Source organism: Cariama cristata, unplaced genomic scaffold (assembly GCF_000690535.1).
Source record: "Cariama cristata isolate BGI_N322 unplaced genomic scaffold, ASM69053v1 scaffold13601, whole genome shotgun sequence".
Lineage (NCBI taxonomy): Eukaryota > Metazoa > Chordata > Aves > Cariamiformes > Cariamidae > Cariama > Cariama cristata.
Window position 1 is genome coordinate 28,507 of NW_009598807.1, and position 26,163 is coordinate 54,669.

Below are 26,163 nucleotides of genomic sequence, written 5' to 3' on the forward strand. Positions count from 1 at the left end.
GAGAAGCATTAACTCAAAAAACTACAAGATCTCATGCAACCAAAGCCTTGCTGAATTCCAGCTAAGGAATAAGCTGCAAAATACTCACTTTCACTAGCGAAATTCTGACTCCAATGAAATCAAAGAGAGTTTCATGTCCTACTAACAGATATCTGCCTACAGAGAAATGACAACCTCTGCTACATCAACGCGAGAGACCAACTGACACTACAGACACAGATGTGTAATGTCCCCAAATCTTCTATCATCCTATCTCAACATCTCACCTCTCCTCAGCTTTCCTAATGTTTTGGGTATTAAGAGTTACATACAGTCATCAAAAAAATACAGCACCATGACGAAAGATTAAACAAGTGTTATCCTTTTGGGGAACATTCTACAGAAATCAGAAAACCCAACATAAGACATCAAGAGGGTTCTGTTTGGCCAGTTTCCTCTCTATTTTAGTCTCCAGTGGACTAAAATTCCTACAGAAGAAGAAAAAAAAATACTTCACACATCTTCTGAACATAGCCAAATATTTAACTGAGTATTCCCCTGGAAAATATTCATGCTCCAGCTAGCACAAATACACCCAAGGTAGAGAGTCAGAGCATGCCTAATCGTCTCGGAAAGTAAAGAATTATAATTTTTCAAGCTGGCTTTGTTTTTAGAAGAAGTAAGCAGCCAAGAAGGGAAGAACCTGGCCTTCTGTGAAATGCAAAAGACTCTTGATGCTCTTCAGTATCATTCCCAATAGTTTTACTCCATGCCTCCCAACTACAGCAGCCACTGGCTCTGTTTGATGCTTTGAAAGTTCTGTAACCGGTGAGATTGACTTGGTTTGTTCTGAGAAGCAGCAAAGAAAACATGGATTTAACCATGTTCAGTATTATATGGACTTCCTAAAACATGGATTTAGTCAAAGTTTCAAAGGATTATCTTTATTTAGGTACACAGGAAATGAAATCATAGAATCATAGAATTGTTATGGTTGGAAGAGACCTCAAAGATCATCAAGTCCAATCTTCTACCCAATGCCACGATGCCCACTAAACCATGTCTCGAAGCCCCACATCTAAACGGTTTTTGAACACCTCCAGGGATGGTGACTCCACCACCTCCCTGAGGAGCCCATTCCAATGCCTAAGGACTCCTACAGTGAAGAAATTCTTCCTGATATCCAACCTGAACCCCCCCTGGTGCAACTTGAGACCATTTCTTCTTGTCCTATTGCTAGTTACAGTGGAGATGAGACCAACCCCCACCTCGCTACAACCTCCTTTCAGGTAGTTGTAGAAGGCGATAAGGTCTCCCCTCAGCCTCCTTTTCTCCAGACTAAACAACCCTAGATCCCCCAGCCCCTCCTCATAAGACTTGTTCTCCAAGCCCTTCACCAGCTTTGTTGCTCTTCATTGGACACGCTCCAGCAGCTCAATGTCCTTGTAGTGAGAGGCCCAAAACTGAACACGGTATTTGAGGTGCTGCCTCGAATGTCACATTTTTAACGTGACATTATAAAGCACCGCTCCAGTGCAACATAATCAAATGGAAAACTAATATTGCTAATCACAGCAAATGCTCATATAACTTCACTTTTAGTGATCTTTCTTCAGGATCCCTTTTACTCAGCATTACCTCCAAAGAAGAGACGTCTGTGAGGTTAACCTGAGGCCAATGATGTGAACACCAATAAAACCAACAACTATTTCTTCAGGTCCTCTTTCTTTTCTCCTTGCAGTCACAGTGCACCTTTAGATGTTAAATCTCAAATTATTTTTGTTTTTAAATCTATTCTACATTTTATTCTGTATCCCTATTGCTTTCTCTCAGGGCTTGAACCAAATTTCCAGGGCAAAAGGGGTGTCTTGCAGACAGCTCATCTCTCTCTGTTTAACCTTCTTGCTGGCAAGTAATTTCCCCATGCCCATTCATCTATTACCTCTCAGAGAAAGTGTAGCAATGAGGGCAACAGCAACTTGCTGTTGCCTGCCTAAAGGAAACCAGCCATAAGAGTGAAACAGTATGGTCCTTGGATCCTCAAATTACAATAAACATCCCCTTTACCTTCACTTCCCTCCTCAAATAAGCCCTTGACCAAAATCATCAGTACTCAGTAGCTGCCTCATTCAGAAACAACTGCAAATACAGTGTCCTACCTTTTCTTCTCCTGTTCCCAAATATCAGTGGCAAAAGAGAAAAGTTAGTAGCGGAAGCATCCCGGCAGAGCAGCTAGGACACTGTCAAATGTGCTCCTGCAAAACAAGAACTTGACTGGTATCCTTAACCAGGAAGTGTCAAAGGGTACCAAAACACAGAGTTTAAAACTGAACTGCTAATTCAAATTACTAAAAATAACATCCCAAACTGTGGTTTGGGTTGCAAAGAGATCACCTCTATCCTAAGATAAGAGAGTTATGAGGTATTGTAACCGTTCACCTGAGTATTTCCCAATTAAGGGCCCAAGATCTGTAAGTAATTTTTTTCCTTTACATATGCTTTTGTTGTTTTTACACTTCATACAGCTCTTGGGTTTATTACTTCAATAAGACCTGTTCACCCATGTGTGCTGAGAATGCCTTAATGCTCTGTGAATCACAGATAATACACAGCTCTACACCTTATTTGGTGTAAAAGGAGGGAAATTGCTTGAGAAGAACGTTAGCAAGAAGCTGGTTTGTTGTAAGTACAGACATTTATCAGTTATTAGTCATTAGTCGAAACTGATAATGATGGGCAGTCAAGCATAGTGCTTCTCATCTTTGTTTTCAATGACGATAAAGTGCTGGCTGCTGCCAAACAGTGCCTCAAAATGGAGAAAGGTACTTAAACTTGCTTCAGACTAGCAACTGGGCGCTTGCCAATTTTTTACATGAACAGTCATAAGCATGTTCCTGCACAGCAGGATGTGATCAAACTATTCAAAGCTGTAAAACCAGGTTTGCTTGCCAGTTATGTTATTGCTTCAAGATTAGTGTATTACAGATGATACTTTGCCAGCCATGAAACCACTGTTTTTCCTTAATGACAAATTCTACACCTTTAATATTTAAAGCTCTGTATAGAACTTTATAGTTTATAGAACTTTAATTGTTCAAAATTAAAAAAAATATTTATAGAATGAAAGCTAGGACTGAAAACATATGAAACATACGATCTCCTGAACTATAAGTCATCCCTCAGTTAGCTTTAAAAAAATCACTTCCTCCAAGCTGTATCAACTAAAAGGTCCCCTTTCTTCTCTAAACCAGAAGAAAAGTAATTGTAATGACCTACTCAAGTCCTAAGCTTCACCTTCCAATGCTGTAATCACATTAACATTCCTGTCCGTAAGGTGTGATGTGGTTAATAGGTGGTTGCTAGTTGGAGACATTGCACTGTATTGCCTCCTGCTGGAAATCACTTTAAAGTATTTTATGAAGATCACACAATGCGACTATGCCACATGTAATCTTTACTAAATGTCTGTCACCAATTGGATTACTCAAGTAAGAAAGATTTTTGAGGAAAGGAAGAACTGTAGTATAACCAACTGGTCAAATACGTTTTTCCCTTGAATGGGTTAAGACAAAACCGAACATTACAGACAAGAAATTGCTGTTTTATTTCTCATGACAGTCAGCATCTTTCTCCATTTTCCTTTCAGAGGATCAGTCATAAAATAGACTCAAGTTCCCCAGCATAACACAATATCTGTTCACTAACAAACATATCTTAGCAAATACAACCAAACAGTTGAGTTTGTTTTTTTAAGGGGGCTGGTACAGGAGAAGATGGATGTCAATGTTTAGCCACGCTTTAGTTGTTTGTTTTTTATTCACTTGAAAATACATACTAAAAGTAGTATCAAATATTTGAGTTTATATCATTTTATTTGTTTTCACACATAAAAAAAGTAGTTTGCATATTTGCTCAGCAATCTAGTGAATGATCTAAGATTACATACACATGCACAGCTCAATACAGTGATAGAAGTGCCTCTATCTGCTTCCTAGTAAGAAGTAACATTTACGTTTGAAATCTCAAAAAATACACAGAGGTTCTTGAGTGTTATGGTTCAAAAAATATTTTCATGACCTTTCCAAGACAGGGACAGTTCTCTTCATTTTTTGAAGAACAGAAAAATTAATCAAGTAAAATTCAAATAGAAGAATCACAACTAGCTAACCATTGACAAGTATGCTGCAATAGCAGTCCAGTTAAATGCAACTTAATAGTATAACTACCGGAAAAAGTACTGCAAAACTGCATTTCAAAGACTAGTTGAAAGTAACCTGTATTTACTTGGTCATAGCAACTGCAGTTTATAGAATATCCATTCTCTAGGAATGTAACCTATTCCTTACCTGAAATCAAAGCAATGTGTGCGAGCTGTGAAGACTTGTGTTACTGTTTCTTACAGAGAAAAATCAGAAATCCTACAAGTAAAACCCCAAAAGCTAGATACTACTTATATTCGCCGTGCTCAATTGTCATATGCCAGGCTATTGTGAAGAAAACCATAAAGAAGGATAACAGATGCAACTTCATTAAACACAGTTGGCCCAAATGCTTATTATCACAGGCAGTTCTCTGTCATTTGGAACTGGTTATGGTGGTCGCTCAAATGACACTGCCATCTCCAGCACCACACAATAGCAAGCAGGAACAGAGCAACACAGTGTTCGCACAATGTGTCATGAAGCATTTAGCTTCCATTGCCCAGTGACCTCTGAACTTTAAAAATGCCTTTTCCAGGGGATAGCCACAGCACGCTAATGGTTTACTCCATTTCTGCTTTGTCTCAGCCTGTTCTCATCAATCCCCCCTCATATTTGATGCCACCTCCATCAAAAAGAAAAAGATTTTAACTTGCAGATGTTACGAATGCCTGAGGCGATCTCAGATCTAACTTCCAATAATTTGCATTTGTTATGCTAAGCATATACAACCCCTGAATTATATCTAGTCCCTTTGTGGTCTAATGTAGGAATCCCTCTCCTATTGTTCTTGCTGTTAGCACTGTAATAACTACCGCTATTGCAATGTTAACAAAAGACTACTAATAATTCAAGTACGGTATGAATTCCCAAGGAATCACCAAGTGAGAAATGCAGGTTGAAATGTTAGCTTCAATTCCACAGACCTATTTCCCAGATTCAAGAGTTACAGCCGTAAAGCATCACATATGTGAAAACACAACACACGATGAATAGAGTTCTATTAATAATAATTAAACAATGGTGTTATAAATTGCAAATTATATCACAATAGTACAGCTTAATACCAAATATTTAAATTTTCATTTGGCAGGGATTTATTATTTTATTCATTTTTTTTTTTTTCAGCTGCACTATCTACTTAACATTGTCTGTGATTTTTGCTGACAGGTCTAAAGATGGCTTTGCTAGTTGTGGCATTTGAGCCATTACTATATAAAATAATTATCTTTATTAATTTCCAAGCTGATTACTTGGAAAAGATTACTCCTTAAACCAGCAGCTTAAAAATAAATTCAATTAAAATGTATATTAAAATGCCCTACAACAAAATTCATCTGACATTCAAAAAAGTTTTATGGTTCAAGTATGCCTGAAAGTCCACTTCAACAAAGAAGCAAAAACTGACAAAACAAAAACAAAAATATCAAAAGATCCTTCTCTTTTGCTGAAAGCTTTTCTCTTATAAGCTGCTCACTTTTCAAATGCCCTGTGCAAAGAAAGAACGAATATAAACTTTTGGCAAGACTGTTGGATGTTTCCCAGTAGCTATGCTGCTCATCATTATTATAAAGCAAAAGAAAGTAGACTGAAAAAGTAAAGTTCCACCATTAACATCTTCCAACGTTAACATCCTTTGCAGTGCATACTGGATAGACACACAAAATATTTTAACCACCAGGCAGATGGGGGTTTCCAAGGTTAAAGTAGGAGCTAATGCAGAAACAATAATTGCAAAGAAGTGAAAATTACAGGATGTGTAGAAGGAACTCTTTTATCAGGAGACTTCTCAATACAACATCAATTCAATCAACATTATCAATATCACTCAAGATCACAAACCTGACTTTAAATCTAATAGAAATTAGTGAGATGTGGGTTAACGTTGGTAACTCCCATTAAAAATCTGAATTTTCAATATTGGAGAAGTCAGATAAAATTTCTTGCCTGGGCTGAATACATAAGGAGTTTCATCCAGATATATCCCAGGAGATATATCCCCTACTTGGACTGCTCCTCCCTACAGCCTATTCTGATTGAGCGAAATCTAGGTTAAAATCCAGGAAACAAAACTGTAGGAAAAAAAAAAACTACAACAGAAAAACTCTTCCATGAGACAGGAAAAGCAAGGAGACACTCTTCATAGTGAAGAGAATGAAGACAATATTGTTCTGCAAAAACAGGAAATTGCAGGGAATGAGTGATCTGAGCAGAAAAAGGACCTCAGGTTCTTTCAAGTCATGTAGCAGAAGCGTAAGACTTTGACAGTCAAGGATAACATGCTGAGTTTTGTCTCCTCAGTGTAAAGTAACAAAGGGAGGAATTACTTGCACTGTTGCTTGTGGTACTGTTATCTTCCTTTAATGTATATTTCTGCCACTTACAACCCTTTACAAATCCTTGAGTCCCAATTAACTGTCATCCAATGCATTATACCAATACAGCATACTGCAAAACTAGGCCATTAATAGCTTTTTAGATTGGTCAATACACTGAAAACTATTTTTTTTTAAAAAAGGAGACAGCTAGAGATCAGGTGCAAGAAATAACTTTTCTCATGAAACACACTGTTGCCATTTCAGTGGGCACTACTATCATGAAGAAACAGTCGATCATCAATCAGCCATTTACTACAAGGGCTCTCTGAGATTTTCAACAGAGAAAGTAAATTAAATAGTTTTCTTCTCCAAAAGTAAAGCAGAAGAAAAGAGAGGAGAGACAGGAGAGAGGGGAAAGAGAGGAAAGGGGAAAGAGAGAGAGAAAAGAGAGGAAAGACAAAAAAGAGGAAAAAGACAGAAGAAAAAAGAAAAAAAAATTGGTATTAAGTGATTATAAACTTGTAGAGACTTACTTGAGACAAAGCAGCATCCCGTTGTTCTATTACTGCATTCATTTCCTCAGCTATTATTTTCTTTTTACGTTCTTTGGTCCTGTGTATTCGATTCAGAATTATAGCTCCGTTCTTCAGTATATCTATCCCTGTGTCTGCATTGTTTATTCTGTTCAGTAATTCCTGTAATGTCTACCAACAGCATTATATGTTAGTCAGACATGAAGTTTTAATATATTTTATTTAATATAGGGTTTTAATTAATAGGCACATGTGAATTGTAAATTGACTGAGTGAAGTTATTGAATTTTCATATTGCAGCAAAGATGTACATTATTAGTGTGTCAATTCTTCTTTTTCCCACATCTTAGTTCTTGAAACCCACTCAATTGAACTTAAGCCTCTAAGATATAAGACTGACATCAAGAAATCTCCTCAGAGAATGGCTTACCATGTCATTTTCTTCAGGGTTAATATTTTCTAGCCTAGAAAAAAGGGACACAGAAAGCCTGATCAGTAGCATTTCCTTAGTGCAGCAAAATGAGTTCGCTTTTTAAATCTTTAGAACCTCAAGTAATTTCATTCTACTAGTCTTTAGAGTCAACCATGACACTGAACATATTAAAGTGCCACCTGCTCGACTCCATCTTTCAATAATGCTCCATATCTTCAGCACTGACTTCAGACTGTTAAGTTATTAATGTTTACTGCTATATATGACTACAAGGATCAATTGTTCATATGTGCTTAGATGAAGAAAGTTCCCCAGCGATAGAAATGACTGATGCTCTTATTTATTTCTGTGCTTACCTGACATTGTATTTTTGTTGTTTTTACTGCACCTCAAATGAAACAGGACAGGACTTTTGTGGGTAATTTTTTTAACATTTATTTTATTCTTTTTTCACCTCTGTCTTCCAAAATGAGGAAAAAAACCTAGCTGAAGTTTTCTTAAAAATATTTTGATTTTGTATCTTGCATAAAATAGCAAGCTAAGCCAATTCTCTGCAAGGCCCTTATTTAATTCTGGAACATCCCCCCCCCGCCCCCGCACTTTCCTGCCTTTCTATTTCAACAGAACATATATTGACCTGTCAAATACAAAGATGATATGAGGAATTTAGTCATACAGCACTGAACACTGACTGTGCAAAAGTAGTGAGAGATAGCACAAAAATCTAATAAATGGGATAGTATGCATTTTATTTTACCCAAGGTTAGTTATATGGACAGCATATGATTTACAACACTTATGTGTATTTTAAAACAGGAGAGACCTCTTTTCTGGGAAAATGAGCATATCAAAAGTTACCTTACCACTTAATTGCTACTTAACAGTGACTTCTACTAAAAGTAGATCTGTCACTAGCATATGATATTTTAAAAGACAGGTACAGTACCATCAAACATCTACTGAACAGCAACACACACTTTTTCAACAGTGCTGTGACAGGTGCTGTTCTGAAGCCAAGATTTTAGCTAGCAAACATCACAGAGCACTTGACAGCACACTAGCACCTTTTACATTAAAGCTTTAGTTTTACCAGGTAACAGTACATAAGGCATGGTAAATCAGTACAGAAATTAATTCTTTATATAAAAAAGAAATAACTCAGAATGTACTACCAGTGTACAACAGTTGGTATATTTATATGGAATTCACAAGCAGTAACTACTTCAACATACACAGTTAGCACCAGAACTAAACAAAACAAAGTAAAAGCTAATCTTTGCTGGGTTTGACTTGTATTCATAAAGTAACACAAATCATAAGATAACAAATATATTCTAACTCCAAATTCTCAGAACTGGCTCCTTGACTTGGCTCCTTGTAGAGTTCCTGCTGTAGGTTTTTACATTGCTCTAAGTGCCACTTCACGCAGGACTTAAAAATGGATCTCCAGCTAGTTTGTATTCACAAGGAAAGGAACGGTATTTGTCAAAGTAAATTGCCAGGACTGACCCAGCTTCTCCAGAGGACTTCTACCCTGCTAAAAGTGTGGGTCAACAAAATCACCCAGCCAACCAACAGGCTGGGTAAGCAAGACACCTTAGGGAGAATTAGGGGTGGGAAAAAGAACAGGAGCTTCTACCATAAGTGTAGTCCTTCAGCGTACTACTGCCATAAGGGATCTGTCTGTAGGTGTACATACACTTCCTTAGGTGACAGTATTTTTTAAAAAGCAGCATCCAGAGCTCTGTATTTGCCCTGCTGCCTCTCCTTGTGCTGTGCACAGGCAATAGGTGACCCTTAGATCTCTCATAATTTTAAACAGCAGTAAGCAAGGATTCCTCTTCCTCCCATTTCTACACACACTCTGCTAACGTGACCCCTAGGGCCAACAGGACTGGAAGAGTTTTAGTTGTTACAGTTGAATAATGGCAACAGAATTGCTCCAGCTGCTAATTTAAAGAAAGCATTAAAGCTTTTGATAAAGGTTGGCAGGCTTTTCAATATTGCCCTCTTGTAAAGATCTCTGATTGGAGTAAGTCCAGAGCAGATGGAACGAGTGGCCTGTGCTCTAAAACTTGATGACTGTGGCACAAGTAGTCAAATGTTCTTTAAAAAATCCCAAACCTCTATGTGCTCCATGGCTGAGATGGAGAACTTGACCTTTAGAACAACCAGCATCAAGAAGAAAATATTAAGGGTGGTAGTTGGAAAAGTTCCAAGATTCCAGCAGAAACTCCAAAATTAAATAAAATTAACCAAGTCTTTCATGGCTCATCCCATTATCTCTGCTCCTTCCAAAGGATTAGTGGCGAGGGGAACTCCACAGAAATTTCCATTCAGCCACAGTAATAAACTTCTTAGAATAAAGAGGTTGAGAAAAGTAATTTCCTCACAGCGTTGACTCTGCTGCTGAGAATACAATTTGACTCTTCTCAGTCACAGTCCTGGCTTGCTCCTCTCATTGCAAAATGCCAGACATCCAGGCAGATATAGAAATGCCTGTCTTGTCACCTCAGCTGAGATGTTACCACAGTTAGTAAAGATGCCCAATGTTCTGAAAAACCTGAGTGCTGGAGCCAGGCTGGTGTTCCAGTAGGAATCTTGGCTCCACTCAACCATTTCTTGTTTGCAAGGCATATGGTTGCATGAATAAGCATCCTGTCAGCTTAGAATAAGTGGACGAGAAGAAAAGCAGCTAAGTGTGATGGAGGCAATCCTGCTTTCCTGGTTCTGTAATGCCCAAAGATTTCAAAAACAGCAAAGAATTTTCTTCAAAAAAAAGAACAACCCCCCAAACCAATAATCACAACAGGAAATGTTTCCCTGTACGATACCACTGCTCTTTTTGGAAGAAATATCACATTATCTAGATGGTGCTGTCACATACAGGACTGATATAGGTCAGGGAGGAGCTGTGGTCAGCCTGACCTTGGTCAGGTTGGGCAAATGGATGCAGTCGCTGTGGGCTGAGGTAATACTGAATATAAAGTGGTGGAATGGAGCAAGACGTCTTTGAAGTTTCTTACATTGTCTGATATGGCTTAAGACATTCCTATCAAACTTGCAGTTTGGCTGAACGGATAGCAAGGTAAGGAAAGAGGCAGGTATTAAGACATTTGATGCAGTGAATATGATGATTACTTGAACATAAGGAATGAGTTTTTCTCCCTTTCAGAGGATTACATATGGCAATTAATGCCCAGTAATCCATTACCATTAGGTACTTGCTGCATGGATGATTAATAAACTTCAATAAATTTTACAGTGGGAACAAATGAAGCTTTTGGGCTCTCTAGCTTTTGTCAATTAGGATTTTCTTTTACTGATCTGATGACTGACACTAAAACTACCAATGAAAATAAAAGCATGTAGCATTTTTCAGAGCCCTTCAGCAACACCTCTGTGCCCTATGGGAGGCATGTCTGCTTGGGATCTGCCTAAGGATTTTGTTCATGTCCACGATGCAGTCAGTGACAGAACACACAGCATCCAGGATATGAAAGACTTGGGTATGACTCTTCCCAATGAGCTGCCATTGCCACAGTCAGTCACTGTAATGCAGAATGGGAGAATATTGGAACTATGATCTTACAGTATATACACGCAGCCTGGTAAGGACAATTCTTTTGAATTAAATTGGTTTTGTCCCCAAGTCTTGCATCTTGGTGTTGGCTGTCACGACAGCAAATATCACAGAGAAGCCTGACCTGCACCCCTGGAGAACATACAGGAAGAGACACTGGTTACAGACAATGGCTCACTGGTTTAGGCAAAGAGGAATGTATATCAGCTATTGAACCAACGATAGCTGGCTAGCCCATTGCAATTTTTACCTGTGCTGGGTTGGTGTTCTCCACAGGGAAATTTCCTATGCCAATTCTGAGACTGTGAATGGCATCAGGGTAACAGGCCTCTCTAACGCATCAGAAAGAGCACCCAGGTGGATGACAGCAACAACAATTGCTATTCTCTAAATGACAGCAATAAGGTATAATAGTTTGGCTCCAAGCTATCAACCAAGGGAGTTATTGATCCTCTCCTTGGAGCAAGTATCTTTTTTGTCATTACCAGTGTATCTAGTGACTTCTGCAATGACATTCTTTTGGGGAAGGTAGTATGCATGTTTTCCAAGAAATGGAATTTCTTTTTTCTCATCCTTCTGCTTAGAACTGAATTGGTCTTCCAGTACATGAGTGAGGCAGACAGAAGGGGCTGAAGCCAAAACAAGTGATGGTCTTCTGAGGGATTCATGTCTGTCAAGACCTGCCATATGTGCGTCTATGGATTCCACTGCAGAAAAAGCAGCAATATGCCTCCCACACACTTAATAACCTGTGATTTCCTTCAGAAACCCGAAAGTCATTGACTAGGTCTGTCGACCAGAATAATTAATTTGCTGCAGGACTCGAGTGCTTTAATCCCAAAGCTCTTTGATGTCACTGATGATCTTTGAGGTCTCTTCCAACCATAATGATTCTATGATTCTATGATCTTGAGTTTATTCTAACAGCTTATACACAGTTCCATTTGATGTTTGGGTCATACAAAACTTCTTGCTTTCTTTACTCTTGGAACATACAAAATTAGAAGAGTGACAGAAGAAATTGGAGAGACTGGAGTAAGGCTCACAGTTATGATGCCTCTGACGGGAATTTAAAGCATATTTGTAATTTTCTCAGAGCTTGTTGCTTAAAGCAAGATTTCAGATGCATGTACACCTATAACGGGCTCCGTAGACACATTTACTCTAACAAATTGTGTAATGATTCTTGGGAAATGGAATCTCCTAATCTTGCTGTTGAGTCATAATTACAGGCTGTGACAAACTCTAGCAACTTGTAAATTCCACAGAGTAATGGTGCACAAACTATGCAGATTACTGAAATTTATTTAGATAACATTCCATGGTTTTACCTGCAAAAACACCCAAAAGAAGATGACTGTTTTTCTGCAATAAGAAGGAAAGAATGTTCTTAGTAGAATCAATTATTTAAAACATAATTGCCTGCCATTTACTTAACTAACAACTGCACCTATTCAGTCTCCTACCACGAAAAACTTCTCTGCTTTGTATTTGTCTTGGCAGAAAAATAAGAGAAATTTCTCAGCCACTCCAGACTTTGGGGGGACTACCATAGACAGTAACCAAGATGATCACAACTCAGATGGTGAAGGAGATGGAGAAGCTGCCTATGTCCCAAAGCAAGAAAAGAACTATTCTTGGTCTTCCTCTCCTGACTTAACAGCTGTTTAACACGAGATTGCCTATTTCTGTTGTGTTAAAATGGCATACATAAAAGTCTATGAAGTATTAATAAGAAAAAAACCCATATATTTTTACTACATTACCCACATCATTTGTAGAAATTTTGCTGAAGGAAATGTCTACTAGACTTAAAGGCTTGATTGATTTCCTATACATTGTGACTTCTGACTGACATTCTGGTACTCCATGTCAGAAGATCCCTATAAAATGTCACATTCGTCTTATTTTTCCCTGAATAAATACATACTAAAGTTTTTGATTATATTTTCAATTTTTGTGATCAAAATTATTCACCTTGCTCTCAGTCTCCAGAGAAAAATACGGTCTTACAGGATTGCTAACAAATTAACCAATAGCACAGTAAGACTAGCACTAGCCAGGTATTTCATCATAGAGAAGTTTGTGCTAAGCTTTCCTATATAACCACTGTCAAGCAGTTTATGAACATCACAGACTGACACAGCAACCTTTTCTGCACAGGGCAGGAAATGTATACTTACTCTTTGAGGGACTCTTCTAAACGCTGGAGTCGTAGAAATGCTTCATCTCTCTCTTCATTGGCTAACCTAAGCCTTGCCATGACAGCCTCATCACGTTCCCGTTGAGCAGAATAAACTTCTTCCACCAGAGCTGCAAAAGTAACCAGTGTGTTTAACAAACAAGTTTGACAGGGAGAGATACTATTAGATGCACTTACATGGGCCTTTGCTGGCATCTCCTAAAATCAGCATTTCTCCACTGACCTCAGATTACTCTGGATAAGGTCTGTATTACTCTTCAGACACAACACTGAATTGCTGTTGATTGCTAAAATGAATACTTGAAGGAATGAAATAAAGTTATATGTTTTCAAATTCACCCCTGTGTAATCAAACAAGGCAAGGAAGTGATTTGCTTTGCATTCTGAATACTTGCTTAATGGAAAAGTAATTCTTAAAAGCTCAGAATTATATGAGACACTAGTAGGTTTCTTCTGGGACACAGAGTTAAAAGTAATGATCCATTAAAACTGCTTCTACCATCATACTGCTTCCTATCACGGTGTCACACTGATATTAAATATTAAAAATTCTAGTATTTTCATAGTCTGCCTCCAGTATCACAACAGTGGCACAGCTGGCATGTCTCCTTCTCTGCCAAGCCTTTACTTTATTGTGTAATATACTGTTGTATTATCTGTTATGGCATACATGGACCTTGGAGCATTAGGTGCCAATAAACCAAGATTTACTGTCTATCCTTGGGAGCAAACTAACACCTTCACGTCATTCCTCATCCCGAGCTTACGGTTTCTCCCTGTCTCTCCCCTGTCAATATGTCTAACACCATCTCTGGCATACCGCCAGAGCTCTTACCTCGACCCTGCCTCCACTAAAATCTTTATTCATACTTTCATCATTTCCCTCTGCAATACCGCAAATCTCTCCTCGCAGTCATCATAAAAAACCCTGCAGTCGAGATGTCTAGGGACTTTCAGGATGCCATAGTAAGACTGCTGTCACTCCAAAAGAGGACTATATCCTCTCTGATTGTCACAGGCACCTCCAAAAAACTCAGCTGAGCTCTGTAGGTTCCAGAATTCTCCACGCTCCCCTTCTAGTCTGCCAAGCTGGTGTTTAGCCACAGTCTCCTAACACCACATTACAGTGTCTTTCAAATTTTGGCATTTCTCAAGAACCTTCTGGATTAAGCCATTGCTGCTGGGCTTCCTTACCCTCTTCAGAACTCTGCTCCTCTCTGAACCACCGCTTAAGTCATTAAGTTAAGATCTTAAAGAAAGGCCTCCTCCCGCTTCACTTTAGCCTAGAGCTTTTATCCCTCCATTCTTACTTCAACTGATACCAACTTTGTTGCCTTTATATGTTAGTTTACTCTTACTTCACCTTTGTACATTATTGTACAAAAACTTCATAGTGTGATATAACATAAACCACTTTATGGTTCTTCACAGAATGGAACAACAGGAACACAGTAATACATTTTGTAGGCAGCTATATTGCTGGCACAAAATACACTTTATCAGTACCGAAAACAACCCAAAATTCCCCAACCAACTGAAATACAAAGTGGTAAGTTTCCGTCCAGTTCTCAAGCAGCTCAGATAACCAGGGGTGAAAGACGAGCAAGAAGACGAACAGGAAAAGAGTCCAGAGAAGTGAATTAGGAAGATGTTCAAGGTAGGAAAGCAATCCTCTTGTCCTCAAGCTGGTGAGAAGAGTGCTACTGAGGGGTAAGGAAGCAATTTTTGCAGGTCTAGAAAAAAGGTTGCACGATAAAAGCAGACCGGACAAAAGAAAACAGGGAAAGGGTCAATGTTACTTCTGGAAGCGCAGTCCCTCCTTTCACAAAAACCTGCAGAGGAGCTGCAAGCCTAGTCATCAGGCCAGAACTGCAACAAGTTGTATCGCAACAAAGAAAAAAAAAAAAAAAAAGAAGAAATTTAGTATCAGAAGCACAAATTTTGAAGTGTCACAAAATTTAACAAACACTGATTTAATTCTCTTCTATTTGAGTATTTACTTGTTCCACAATAATTGATCTCCAAGAAAAAGGACACTATTCCCTCTCTTTGCAACAAGAAACCTTTGCTTGATATGGAATAGAAAAATTAAGGCATGAGTAAAGCGGCTGCAAAGATGCATGCATGCAAATTCGTAGTCAGGAATAAGTTTGCAGCACTTGCAGAGGATGAGTCTGATACCTGCAAAGGCAGGTGGCTCAGCAAGAACAAGAACAAATTGTATGAGGTGGGCTGTGCATTTCAGCTCACCTGACTTCCACTTAGGTTGCTGAGATCTGTGATGGCAGGGAAACTAGTGCCTCAGCATTGACTGCCTGGGGAAACTACAATACAACTGCTATGTCCTGGTTGGATCTGGAATACACAAGCAGTTTAATTCTGTATGGTAATGATTATCTATCTGTACCCTAATATATTTGTTTACTATAGTCTTTCCAGTAAATTGTCAGTTTATCTAGCATCATGCCAGAGACACTGCACAGAGAACTCTTTCCATAAAGCTGCAAGTGGAAAGAGTATGCATTTTTCACAATGAAAAGAATTGCTGGAATGAATAGAAAGCTGTCTAAAATAACTGAAGATTTGGCACTTATTCCGGGGTTAATTAATTTCCAGATTAGTTAACTTCTTTCCGGTCTCTTTGAGTGCAGCCCTTCTTCTGTCAGACCTTATAACATCCCCATGTCAGCATGGAAAACCACAATTTGCTGACTGCTATAATGGATCTTGAGCATACAAGTACACTTAGAGGATCTGTGTTCTGGCATATCTAATTCCCTCTCTGCGTAACTATAATCAGTGGTAATAATGACTATACAGGCTTTTTAAAACCAGATTATTGCTTATTTGTCCTTAAACCAAAGTAATGTATATGTAACAGTATGAAAACATGCAGAAAAAGAGATTTTTTAAAGTTACTTAAACATCCTGTTTATCTCAATGCTTACCATCCCTGATGACAGCCCAGAGACTAATTGCCTTGAACAGTGAATGAACCCTTCCCCCACCCAAAAGTCCATTACAAAATACCGTCTTCTAACCATTGGCTATGGAAAAGTGATTTAACTTGAGCAACTCCTTCTTATTATTTTCTTATCCTTCCACTAAATTAAGGCATTGGAGTAAATATCCCAATGACCAAATCCACCAACTACACTAAAAAAAAAAATATAGTAGTGCCATATCAATCATAAGTGTTTGGCTTTTGCTTCTATGTCTTAAAAGTAATATTGCAAGATAATTTTTTCATATTAAAACAGATTAGGAAGACTGCAGAAAATCACGTAAGATGCCTGCATGGTAATCTAAGTTTAAAAAAAGAAAAAAAAAAAAGATACTTAGCTATTTGGTATTTTAATACCATGTAGCAATACTGACACTGACCACACAAAATTACTAATTTAAAAAAATATTTAAAGTCCTCATCTAACTCATTTTAATGGTCTACAGAAGACTAACTCACCTTATTCCTTTACCAGTCAAAGCTTCTGCTGAATTTAGGTTAGACTTTTCTGTTATCCAATGCCTATGCATTTCTGACTATTTAATATTTTACAGATTCCTTTTTTTAATACTATATGAGTATTAAAACAATTACACAACTGCAGCTAGTCCGATGCAGGATGTTGTTAACAGTAACGTTCACCATTCATATTGAGCTATGGGTGACTCACAAGTAAAGGTTCAGGATCATAAGAATCACAGGATTCTTCAAATAAGCCACTGCAATACATACACCTTTGGGTTGCAACACAGCAGCAAATCAAAACATTTTGTGTTATATTTAGGAAAGTACTTGAAGCATAAGTTGTCCAGTGAAAAGTCTATGACAGAAAGTGATCTAAAAATTCTCCATATAAATAAAAGAAAGAATATCCAGATTATCATCCCTATGCTTCTTCAAAATGCCAGGCAAAAATTAATTGAGAGTAACAAGTCAGGCTCCTAAGTCCCATTGAAGATATGGCATATCCAGCAAAATACTAGCCCCATGCTGGCACACTGACTTGATGCCTGAACCAATGAAAAAGTGATCCAGCTACTTAGTCACCAACTGCTCTGGTCAACACTACGAGGTTTTTCTTGGAGACCTTCCAATGGTGCACCAACCAACCCTATCCTGTTTGTCTTGAGGCCTGACCAACAAGAAACACAAATTCTTATAGAACTCATGTTTCAAGCAAGAAAATGACACACAAAAATGAAGTATGAATATTCAAGTATTAAGCTAAAATGAATGGTGTAATTTAATAATTCATATACATATAATGACATTCAAGAGTTAAAATATTTAAATCCTGTAGTGCTAATTAAGAAAAAACGATTATTTTCCAATGATTGCAAACATTGTAATATATATAAATATGACATTACTATTTAGTTGCATAAACTTTATTTGCTTTGGAATGATTTAATAACATCTTTCTCCTTGTAACTAAAACCCTTGCATACTCTAAAAGAGCTCTTTATTTTAAAAGAATCATTACGCTCAACTCATCAATTCTAAAACATTTTTAGTTTTTAGTAAAGAAAACAATTGTAAACAGAGAGTTTTTGTAAGGTAGATAGCTATTACAAAGTTCACTTTGAAAATCAATATAGCATTTTAGCTGGAATTTGCTCATTAAACACCCACAGCTCTAATGCAAATTATGATGGAATGAATAAAGCAAATACATATGCTTCTTTCTTTTTATTAAATGTAAAATCTACTGTTAATTGCATCTGGTATGTCATATAAACTTTTCTCCTTAACTATTAAATGGAAGCTTTTACAAAAGTCATTAGAGATTCTCTTTCTTTGACTTGTATAAATTTCAATATTTGTTCAGTAAAGGTTCACAGCAGTTAAATTACATTAACAAATATTATTAGCTACTATGTAAGCCAACTAAGTAAAATACTTATATTGCAGGTAAAACAAATCAATGGGTGTTTACAATAATATTTGGATATGTCCATTTTTAAACAAGCTTATCAAATATCATGTAATTCTTAGTCAAATGAGAGAGACTCAAAGTAGATTTTTTTTCTTCCCAAATACTCAAATTTGTTTAGTAAGCTAATTGTTTTCTAATATGGGCAAAAGTAAATATGAAGAAGATGAACCATACCGAGTATGAGTTTACTGAGTCAAAGTAGTGTACATATTTTCTTAGTTGAACCTGATTCTTTTGGCAAACCTATCTTCTACACTTTTTAAACTACCTTTAAAATAAGCAGTGGAGAGAAGGTGTGTTGGAAATAATTCTAGTTTAAACAGTGTCTCATGATTTTCCAAACAACAGAACTTTGGGGGAAGGGAGGGAAGCATGGTTCCCATGAAAAAAGTCTGTTTGCTGATTTCCTAGAGGTCATCTATGTAAATAAAAAACTGAATGGGAGAGGCAAGAAAGAAGAAATTGTTAGGACTTAAAACAGCTATGGCAGCAGAAATCACTTCACGTTACTCATTAAAAAATGTAAAATCCAGAATATAGGTCAGACCTTACAAGGAAAAGGTGAGATCACTACCCACACTACTATCTCAGAAAATACAGTAAATACTGTAACAACTGGTTTTCAAGATAAGTCAGTTTTACAGAAATAATAACAGTATTTTGGACTTTGCAAGGTGTTTGACATTAACAGATGTGATGAAATACTGCTTTTGGTTTTGGACTACGTGAAAAAAAAAAAGTGATCCAAGAAACAGTACAATTAAAATTTTGCTAATTGTTTTTGTAACAAGCACTAGATTCCGTGATCAGTTACTTCCAAGAAAAAGACATGGTGAGAAGGTTTTTCTGTAAATAACAATGTACTACTGCAGAAGGTCCAGGTTTTACAGTTCAAGATTTAGTATTCAAGATCAGTGGTTGCTAAACAATAAATAATAGGATTTTCTTTGGCATTGATTTCAGTACATTCAAAGTAATTTTACTAGTTACTCGCACTATTACAGCAACAGGAAATACAAACAACATTATATATATTTTTAAAAAGGCTCTGAGCATCTTAAATAATCAAGAATTGACTGAAATAATAATAATAATTAATGATTAAAATTTTTTGATGCATGATTCAACTGCTGTTTCGTACAAGTATACAGCTCTAACATAGGAGTGAATCTGGAACTCATGGGAAAAATGAAGTGAAGAATATTTTCTGTTTTCTGCCTTTTGGTGACGTATGTTATTTTGAAGGAAAAGTAGAAAACTTGCTTGGCCAAGTCATACTTAGAATTCAAGGTTCCTGTAATGACTTTCTTGTTTATCCTGCTCAGTTGCTTCCATGAAAAAACTGTCAGCTGAAATTGATCTTACAGAGAGGTTTAACAGAAGTTTTTTAGGGATTTTTGTTGTGCCTTCACTTCACATTTCTGAGTAGCAGCTATACAAATGTGAGGAAATAGGAAAGTATACCAGGAAAAGAGGTGCAACGACTACCTGCCTTTTCATTTTCATCAGTTCTCCCATTCCTGTCCACCATTGCTGGGTCTCTGTCTGTCTAATCACAGGAGGACTTGGAAACTATCCTTGTCATTTCCAGATGGGCCACTATTATTAAATTTTATTTAACCACATGGATATATGCTTGTTCTCCTTACAGGAACACAAACATGTATGTATTTGTTATCTGGTCATTTTAGAAATAAAAATCCTCTGAGATTTCTTTCTACTAGATATAACAACTGTGCTCACAATTCTTAAATAAGAAGTCAATCTTATCACAGACAAATAAACAAAAAAAAGGTTTACTGCATTGCTACGAAAGCCTTTAAAAATGTGTCATTAATTGGTCTCTGCACATACACGTTACAAAATGCAGATAATCCCTAGAAATGTTCAAAGCCTAAGGCCCTTACACAGTTCTCATTCAAGTTAATGGCAAACTACCACGAGCTCCAAGGCTGACTGTCGACTTAAAAATAGTGCTGAAATGGTCTATTACGAAACAGATAAGTTCCTAGCTCTTTTTTTGAAAGCTACTATTCATTTACTTTCAGTTATGACCTGTTACTGAAAAATAAAAGCAAAATAGTGATAAGATGATCACAGGAAAACTACTTAAGAGTCTTCATTGGTCTCTACCAGAAATTATAGACAAGTCATCTACACCTAAATGTGACTTTATAGATAAAGCAATCTGAACAAACACTGATAGAACGCAGTGACTTCTTTATTGCTTTGTGTTTGTTGTATGTATTTAGTGCATAGCATTCATCTGCTCCTACATTTCCAGTGCTATAAACAGAGTGTTCTTAACAAAAGCCTAAAGTTGCTCAGTGGCTGCTCCGCATAGGGTTTTCTTTGTGTACTCAGATCCCAACTCAATTAAAAAAAAAATAAAGTGGGAAAGAATAGGGAGCGAGTATTATACACAGACCCCAAGGCAGTTCTTGTGAAAGCCAATCCCTGTGCAATACTTAAGCCTCTGCTTCTCATATACTAAACACAGCTGACTTCAAAATTCAAACCATAATGCTGTTACAACTTTTTTTCAGTGAATAATTACTGATGCTTGAATATTTACTTTAGGGGGAAAAATACAAATGCTTCATTAAAGTTTGCAAGTTATAATTTAACAGGTTAAAGAAAAGGTTTTGTAATATGTCAAGAAGTTGATTATTTGCAGAACTTTTTATTCCTGAAAAAAACCCCAATTCTTTATGTTCATCTAGCATTGTAGTGGGGAAGAGAGAAGGGCGAGACTAATCATAAAAGTTTGCAGAAGATACTAGCTTGCTTTATACATATAAGCTCCACCCATAAATAGCTTAGTAATTTACATTTTAATCTATGCCAGCTCATCGTATTTTGTACTTCCAAGAGCTGCACACAACTCTTTGACAATCAAAAATTCTGACAATCTGACGGTAAAATGACATTGTTTCAAATTAAGGTGTTAAAAATTAAGCCAAGGCATTCTCAGTCACAACACCCCCTCCTTGGAGGGGTTTTTCTGTCCTTTAGAAGGATTGTCTGCCTTCCCATACAGAAGGTTCAAATCCTACAGCTGTTTTCAAAATTCTGTTATTTACCAGGAAATATTTTGAAAAATATTCAGGAAATAGTTTTGCATAACAAAGCATTAATAGAACAATCCCCTTAAGAACTATATAGACTATCTATATAAACAAATTATGCACAGAAAACTGAGTTAGGGAAGCATATGCATTACCTACTTAAACTGTTAAAATATCATTCATACTTAGGTTTATAAACACAAGGGTTCAGAACTATTGAGTTCTTTTGGCTAAAGCCCAATATTGGCCTTATTTCAGTTTAATTGGAAGAGGATCTTGAATTCATCTTCTCCATGAGATATCAGGAACCTGGATTTCTGTTTGTACCAAAGGTTAATAAGAAATGTGTCTGCAAAAGTCAAACAGCATTAAATACCAAAACCTGATTATTATTCTGCAGGAGTTGTTCTGTCATTCATAATCTCTCCATGCTCCAACCTTCCACAGCTAATCTTTAATGGATGACATGCAAGAAAGAAAAATAACATCTAAAAAGGGACTCTAAAGTGAGCTTTCAAGAAATGGAAAATACTTTTCCTCTGTGCTAGAAGTTATTGCCACCCAAAGTTTATTACTGGCAAGATTACTTATTTCCTCTTATTTTATGGGATTTTAAATAAAACTAACTCTAAGCTAATAGCCACTTGGATATTTGTTTTCACTTTTGCTATTAAAACTACTGCATATGCATTCAGCAATTATTTTTCAAGTTAATTTAGGAAACTTCAAATAATGTTCATGAACATTTCCATATCATATTCAAGAATTCTAAAATACCACAAATGTTAATTCTCAACATTTTTGTAAAACAGACTTGGAAAAAGGGAGTTCATTGTAAGTATATTGCCATAGTTTCCAAGAGATTTAAATCTGTATAACATACACAACAGCGTTAGAAGTACTGCTTTCCCCTTTTTCCACACTGATTTTCTATCATTATCCTGGTCTTTCAGAGAGCATCTGCAGAACGCTAATACAGTTTTCAGGCATTAAAGGTGGTGTGCAACACCTAACAGACCTAGCAGGGCTGGACTCAGTACACTTCTTCATGCTGAGTTGACTCTGATTTAGAAAAGTATTAAATTTTGGTAACATTACCATTAGATATTGGCAAAAACAGCCACAGAACAGTCCTTGCTACAGAAAGATTTAAGGAGAAATATTTGTTATTGTATTTTCCTTCAGAATTATTCTTAGTCCCAATATATAGCACTGTGATAGCAACAAAAAATATTCCAAGAGCTGAGGTTCCGATCCCAACTATGGTATATCTTGTTGCAGTAATGGTGGGAGTTACTGTGAGAAGACCTTGGCTTTGGAATTTTTTCCAGTCTAGAAAGGCTACCACTATGCTCTACAATTCTCACCTATATTCAACCAGCTCTAAAAGTTCCTATATACCCCCTGTATAATTCTTCTGTTAGGAAAAAACGAAGCAACTTATTATGTCCATCCAAAGTGAGATCTGTTCTCTCTGCTAGTTCTTTTGAAGATACCTTTTTGCAACACCTCCACTCTTATCTTCCAGTCTGTCCTCAGAAGATGTGTGCTCCTTCCCCCTTCTCCCTCCTACAGAGTGCACCCATTCCCTTTCCTGTTCAACATATGAAAGTTCTGCAGTCCCACATTTCAAGACTTATGTATTTTTCATACCCAGTTCACATGTGGTGTTCCCTTTTTTCCTTACATTATCCTAGTCTCAGCTCTTTTATGATGTGCTTTTCCCTTGATTTTCCTGATGTTGCCTCCATCTCTGTTCTTCTCTTCACGATGGGGAGTTAAATTAACAGTACTTTCTGACATTGGTTTATAATGAAAGGAAACCCAACAGAAGAATAATGAAGAAATAGCATGAACCTGTGGCAACTATGACCACCAGAAACAATAGTCTCTAATGCTTAAACGTCTGCAATCGAAACTGCAAATTCCCTAATTTTCCTTAGCCATAGCTACTCGACACAGAAATAGGGACCCAAGGAAGTTCTAAAATCCATTTTTCAGGCTAGTAAAATGTAAAAATAAACATCTTCTGAAAATAAGTTATTTACTGCACACAACGTTCTCTTCCATCATGTATATCTTCTGCCTTAACTCTGCTTTTTCATATTCTCTCATTAAGCATTTCACAAATTTACACTTTTTCTCTTCACTTCTTCCTCTGAACAAAATGAAAATCACAAAGTGACAAGCTTTGGGTTATTTGTTTCTGAAGACTGTTGTAGCTTCATTTTAAAATGGCCTTTGTCTTCAGCTTTTCTGTTATTTCCACAGGACTTGTTTAGGTAAAAGCCATCAATTAGAGAGTTATATTTTAAAATAGAATTGTAATATTCCTCAGAGTAGACAACATTGTTATGGTGTACCTTTCTGATGTTTTTTACAACACAATTTTGTGGAGTCATTTTCTTATCATTAAGTCAGTACTAAATAATAATAAAAATGCAAACATCCATTTACAAGCTTCACTCTACCATGTGTTATACACTGCAGTAATTAAACATTAACTAGCAACATGAAATCACAGCAGCATGTGTTCTCCTTTCCTCAAAGGACATAAGACAAGGGGAAAAAGTTTTTCCTTAAACACACTGAGTTTTCTTTATTAGGTTCTGCTCGTCCATTAGTACTCTCCCCAAGGCTTTTATGAGAGAGACACCTAGACCTCCAGAAATTCAGTTTGGTTCACATCATTCCAGATTTCAAAACTTTTATCCAAACCTGGTAACATTCTTAGAACTGTAAGACAGGAAGCAAAAAACCCATGAAATATTAACGATGCTTCCTTTTGGCAAACAGCTTAAGTAGTAAGTAGCCTCTTACTCTCTCTCAACATTTAAAGGATTTTATACTTCCTGAACTCGTAAAAGGAGAAAAAAAAAATCAGTATTTTTTTAAAGGTCATCCTTACTACACATTGTAGCTCTCACTAAAATTTGGCTTAGTTATTCCATTTTAAAAGGAAGAATATGTCAATTATTATATCCATATTCATGCCATACTGTTTTGAAGATAATATTATGCTTAGGACATAACTAGGAAGTTTAAACAGTACTGTAGGAAAAAACCAATTTCCTACCCAATATTTCAACTGTATCCATAAAAATGAAACTAAACATGTTTTTGACACACCTTTTGACACACATTTCTTTCCAGGTTTTAATGAGCAATGAACACCTATATCAAAGACAATATTTCTCTATCATAGGTACAGAGGTAAAAGACTGTGCAAATATCCAGGAATAAACACAAAACCTGGGATTCAACCCAAACAATTTGCATTAGCTTTTGGCTGCTGGACATAACTATGATATGCAGTGCAGATTTTTTTTCTCCTGAAAATAAAACAAGCAATTTATGTAAAATGAAATAAGAATAAAATTGTGCCCATATTTCAATTTGTTTTGCTGTATATTAGATTGCCTTTCCCTTCCTCCACCACAGAAAATCTAGGAACTCTCTCTTCCATCTATAATATACACAGAATACTGTATTCTCAGGAGTTTGACAGTAAGTAGAAAGTCAGCCATCTGTTTTTTTAGCTGGAGAATTTATTTTCTGCTCTATTTTCTTGAATACAGTTACTCCTCCCTTTAGTATCAATATTTTGGGGACAGGTATTAGTACTATTAATACTATATGAAGTGTGCATGGTCTATGAGGACAAAATTTTACTTAGCTTACACTTTATTTATGAACAAATGATATGATGAATTTATAAAAGCACTCCCATTAATTTCTTTGAAACACTTGAAGAAAAAACCTCAGAGTATTTTCCATCCACTGGGTAGACTGTGCACACAGTCACTTTTCAATAATAAAAATACTCAGCTTCATTACTTTAGAAATTGCCAAAATCATTGCATACAAAACCGTCTCCATTATTATATGTCTACCCAAAGAACAATTAACAACAAACATAAACATGCATTCACTTTCAATTATAAACTTAAAAACGTTTCATTTTGGGAATTTGTATAAACTTCATTCACTGGAGACATACTATCATCAGACAAAAATTCATTATAACTACGAAAAGAACAGATTTTTCAAGAAAAGTGCAGGTGTCTAGTTGAGGCGAATGTGTGACTATCTCCATACATGGGGAGGGGGTAGTATTGCTCTGAATGAGCTAAAACAATAAGTGGTATTTGAACTGCTGGTTGAAAGGTAGAGGCACTGGTAATCATTATTTCCCCTTGTTTGTTCAGGACCTTCCAACAAAACAAACAACCTTTTTGTGATTGGATTGACATGGTGTTAACAATGCATTTAATGCCCAAATCAGTATGAATACAGGTAAAGCTCCTGCTAATACCAGTACCAGGATCTTAAAGCCACCTATTTTCTAAGCAACTCTAAACAGCCACACATAAAAGAAAAGTCAAATCTTCCCTCCTTTAGCAAATAAAGCTCACATTCACTAGGCCACGTCATATAGCAACTGCATGTACTGTATGAGCCATACAGCCATCTGTTAAATGCATGCCTACTGTACCTGCAATCTTTTCTGCAATCTTAGCTTCTGTAGCTCTCTCCTGCAGTTCTAAGTCCAATTTTATTGTCTTCAGCTCCTTGTCCTTTTCAGACAGCTTATCTTGAAGCTGAATTGAACAAATGGACAGTAAGATTCTTATCTGGCTGAAAGAGTCAACCAGCTCTTTTAACCACAACAAAATTTTAAATAATAGTTTCTTACCCCAAAAATACAAACACTAAGCAGTACAAGAGAAGTTCAATTAATCGTATTTATTTATTTAAAGTACAAATGTTAAAAATATCTTTTTTATCATCTGCCCTATCCTGCTTTGTGAGACAAGCAGCAATGTGTGTTTGCTATTATTTTTACTTGGGATTCTCTTCTTCAGCTATCACCAGCTGTGGTCCTTCTTGCTAAGGAAGTTCAGAAT

The 26,163-nt window shown here is 36.7% G+C and overlaps 1 protein-coding gene across 1 annotated transcript in view; it reads right to left on the minus strand.

Annotated features, from left to right (window-relative positions):
* Positions 1-26,163, minus strand: part of MIPOL1 (mirror-image polydactyly 1) — a gene marked incomplete at its 3' end in the record, with an annotated part of 83,334 nt that overhangs the window by 15,173 nt on the left and 41,998 nt on the right. Inside the window, exons 7-10 of the mRNA XM_009709444.1 lie at positions 25,752-25,857; positions 13,229-13,358; positions 7,460-7,493; positions 7,030-7,200 (exon numbers count right to left, since the gene is read on the minus strand). Of these exons, the coding sequence (XP_009707746.1) occupies positions 7,030-7,200; positions 7,460-7,493; positions 13,229-13,358; positions 25,752-25,857 (441 nt within the window). The remainder of the gene's footprint in view (positions 1-7,029; positions 7,201-7,459; positions 7,494-13,228; positions 13,359-25,751; positions 25,858-26,163) is intronic.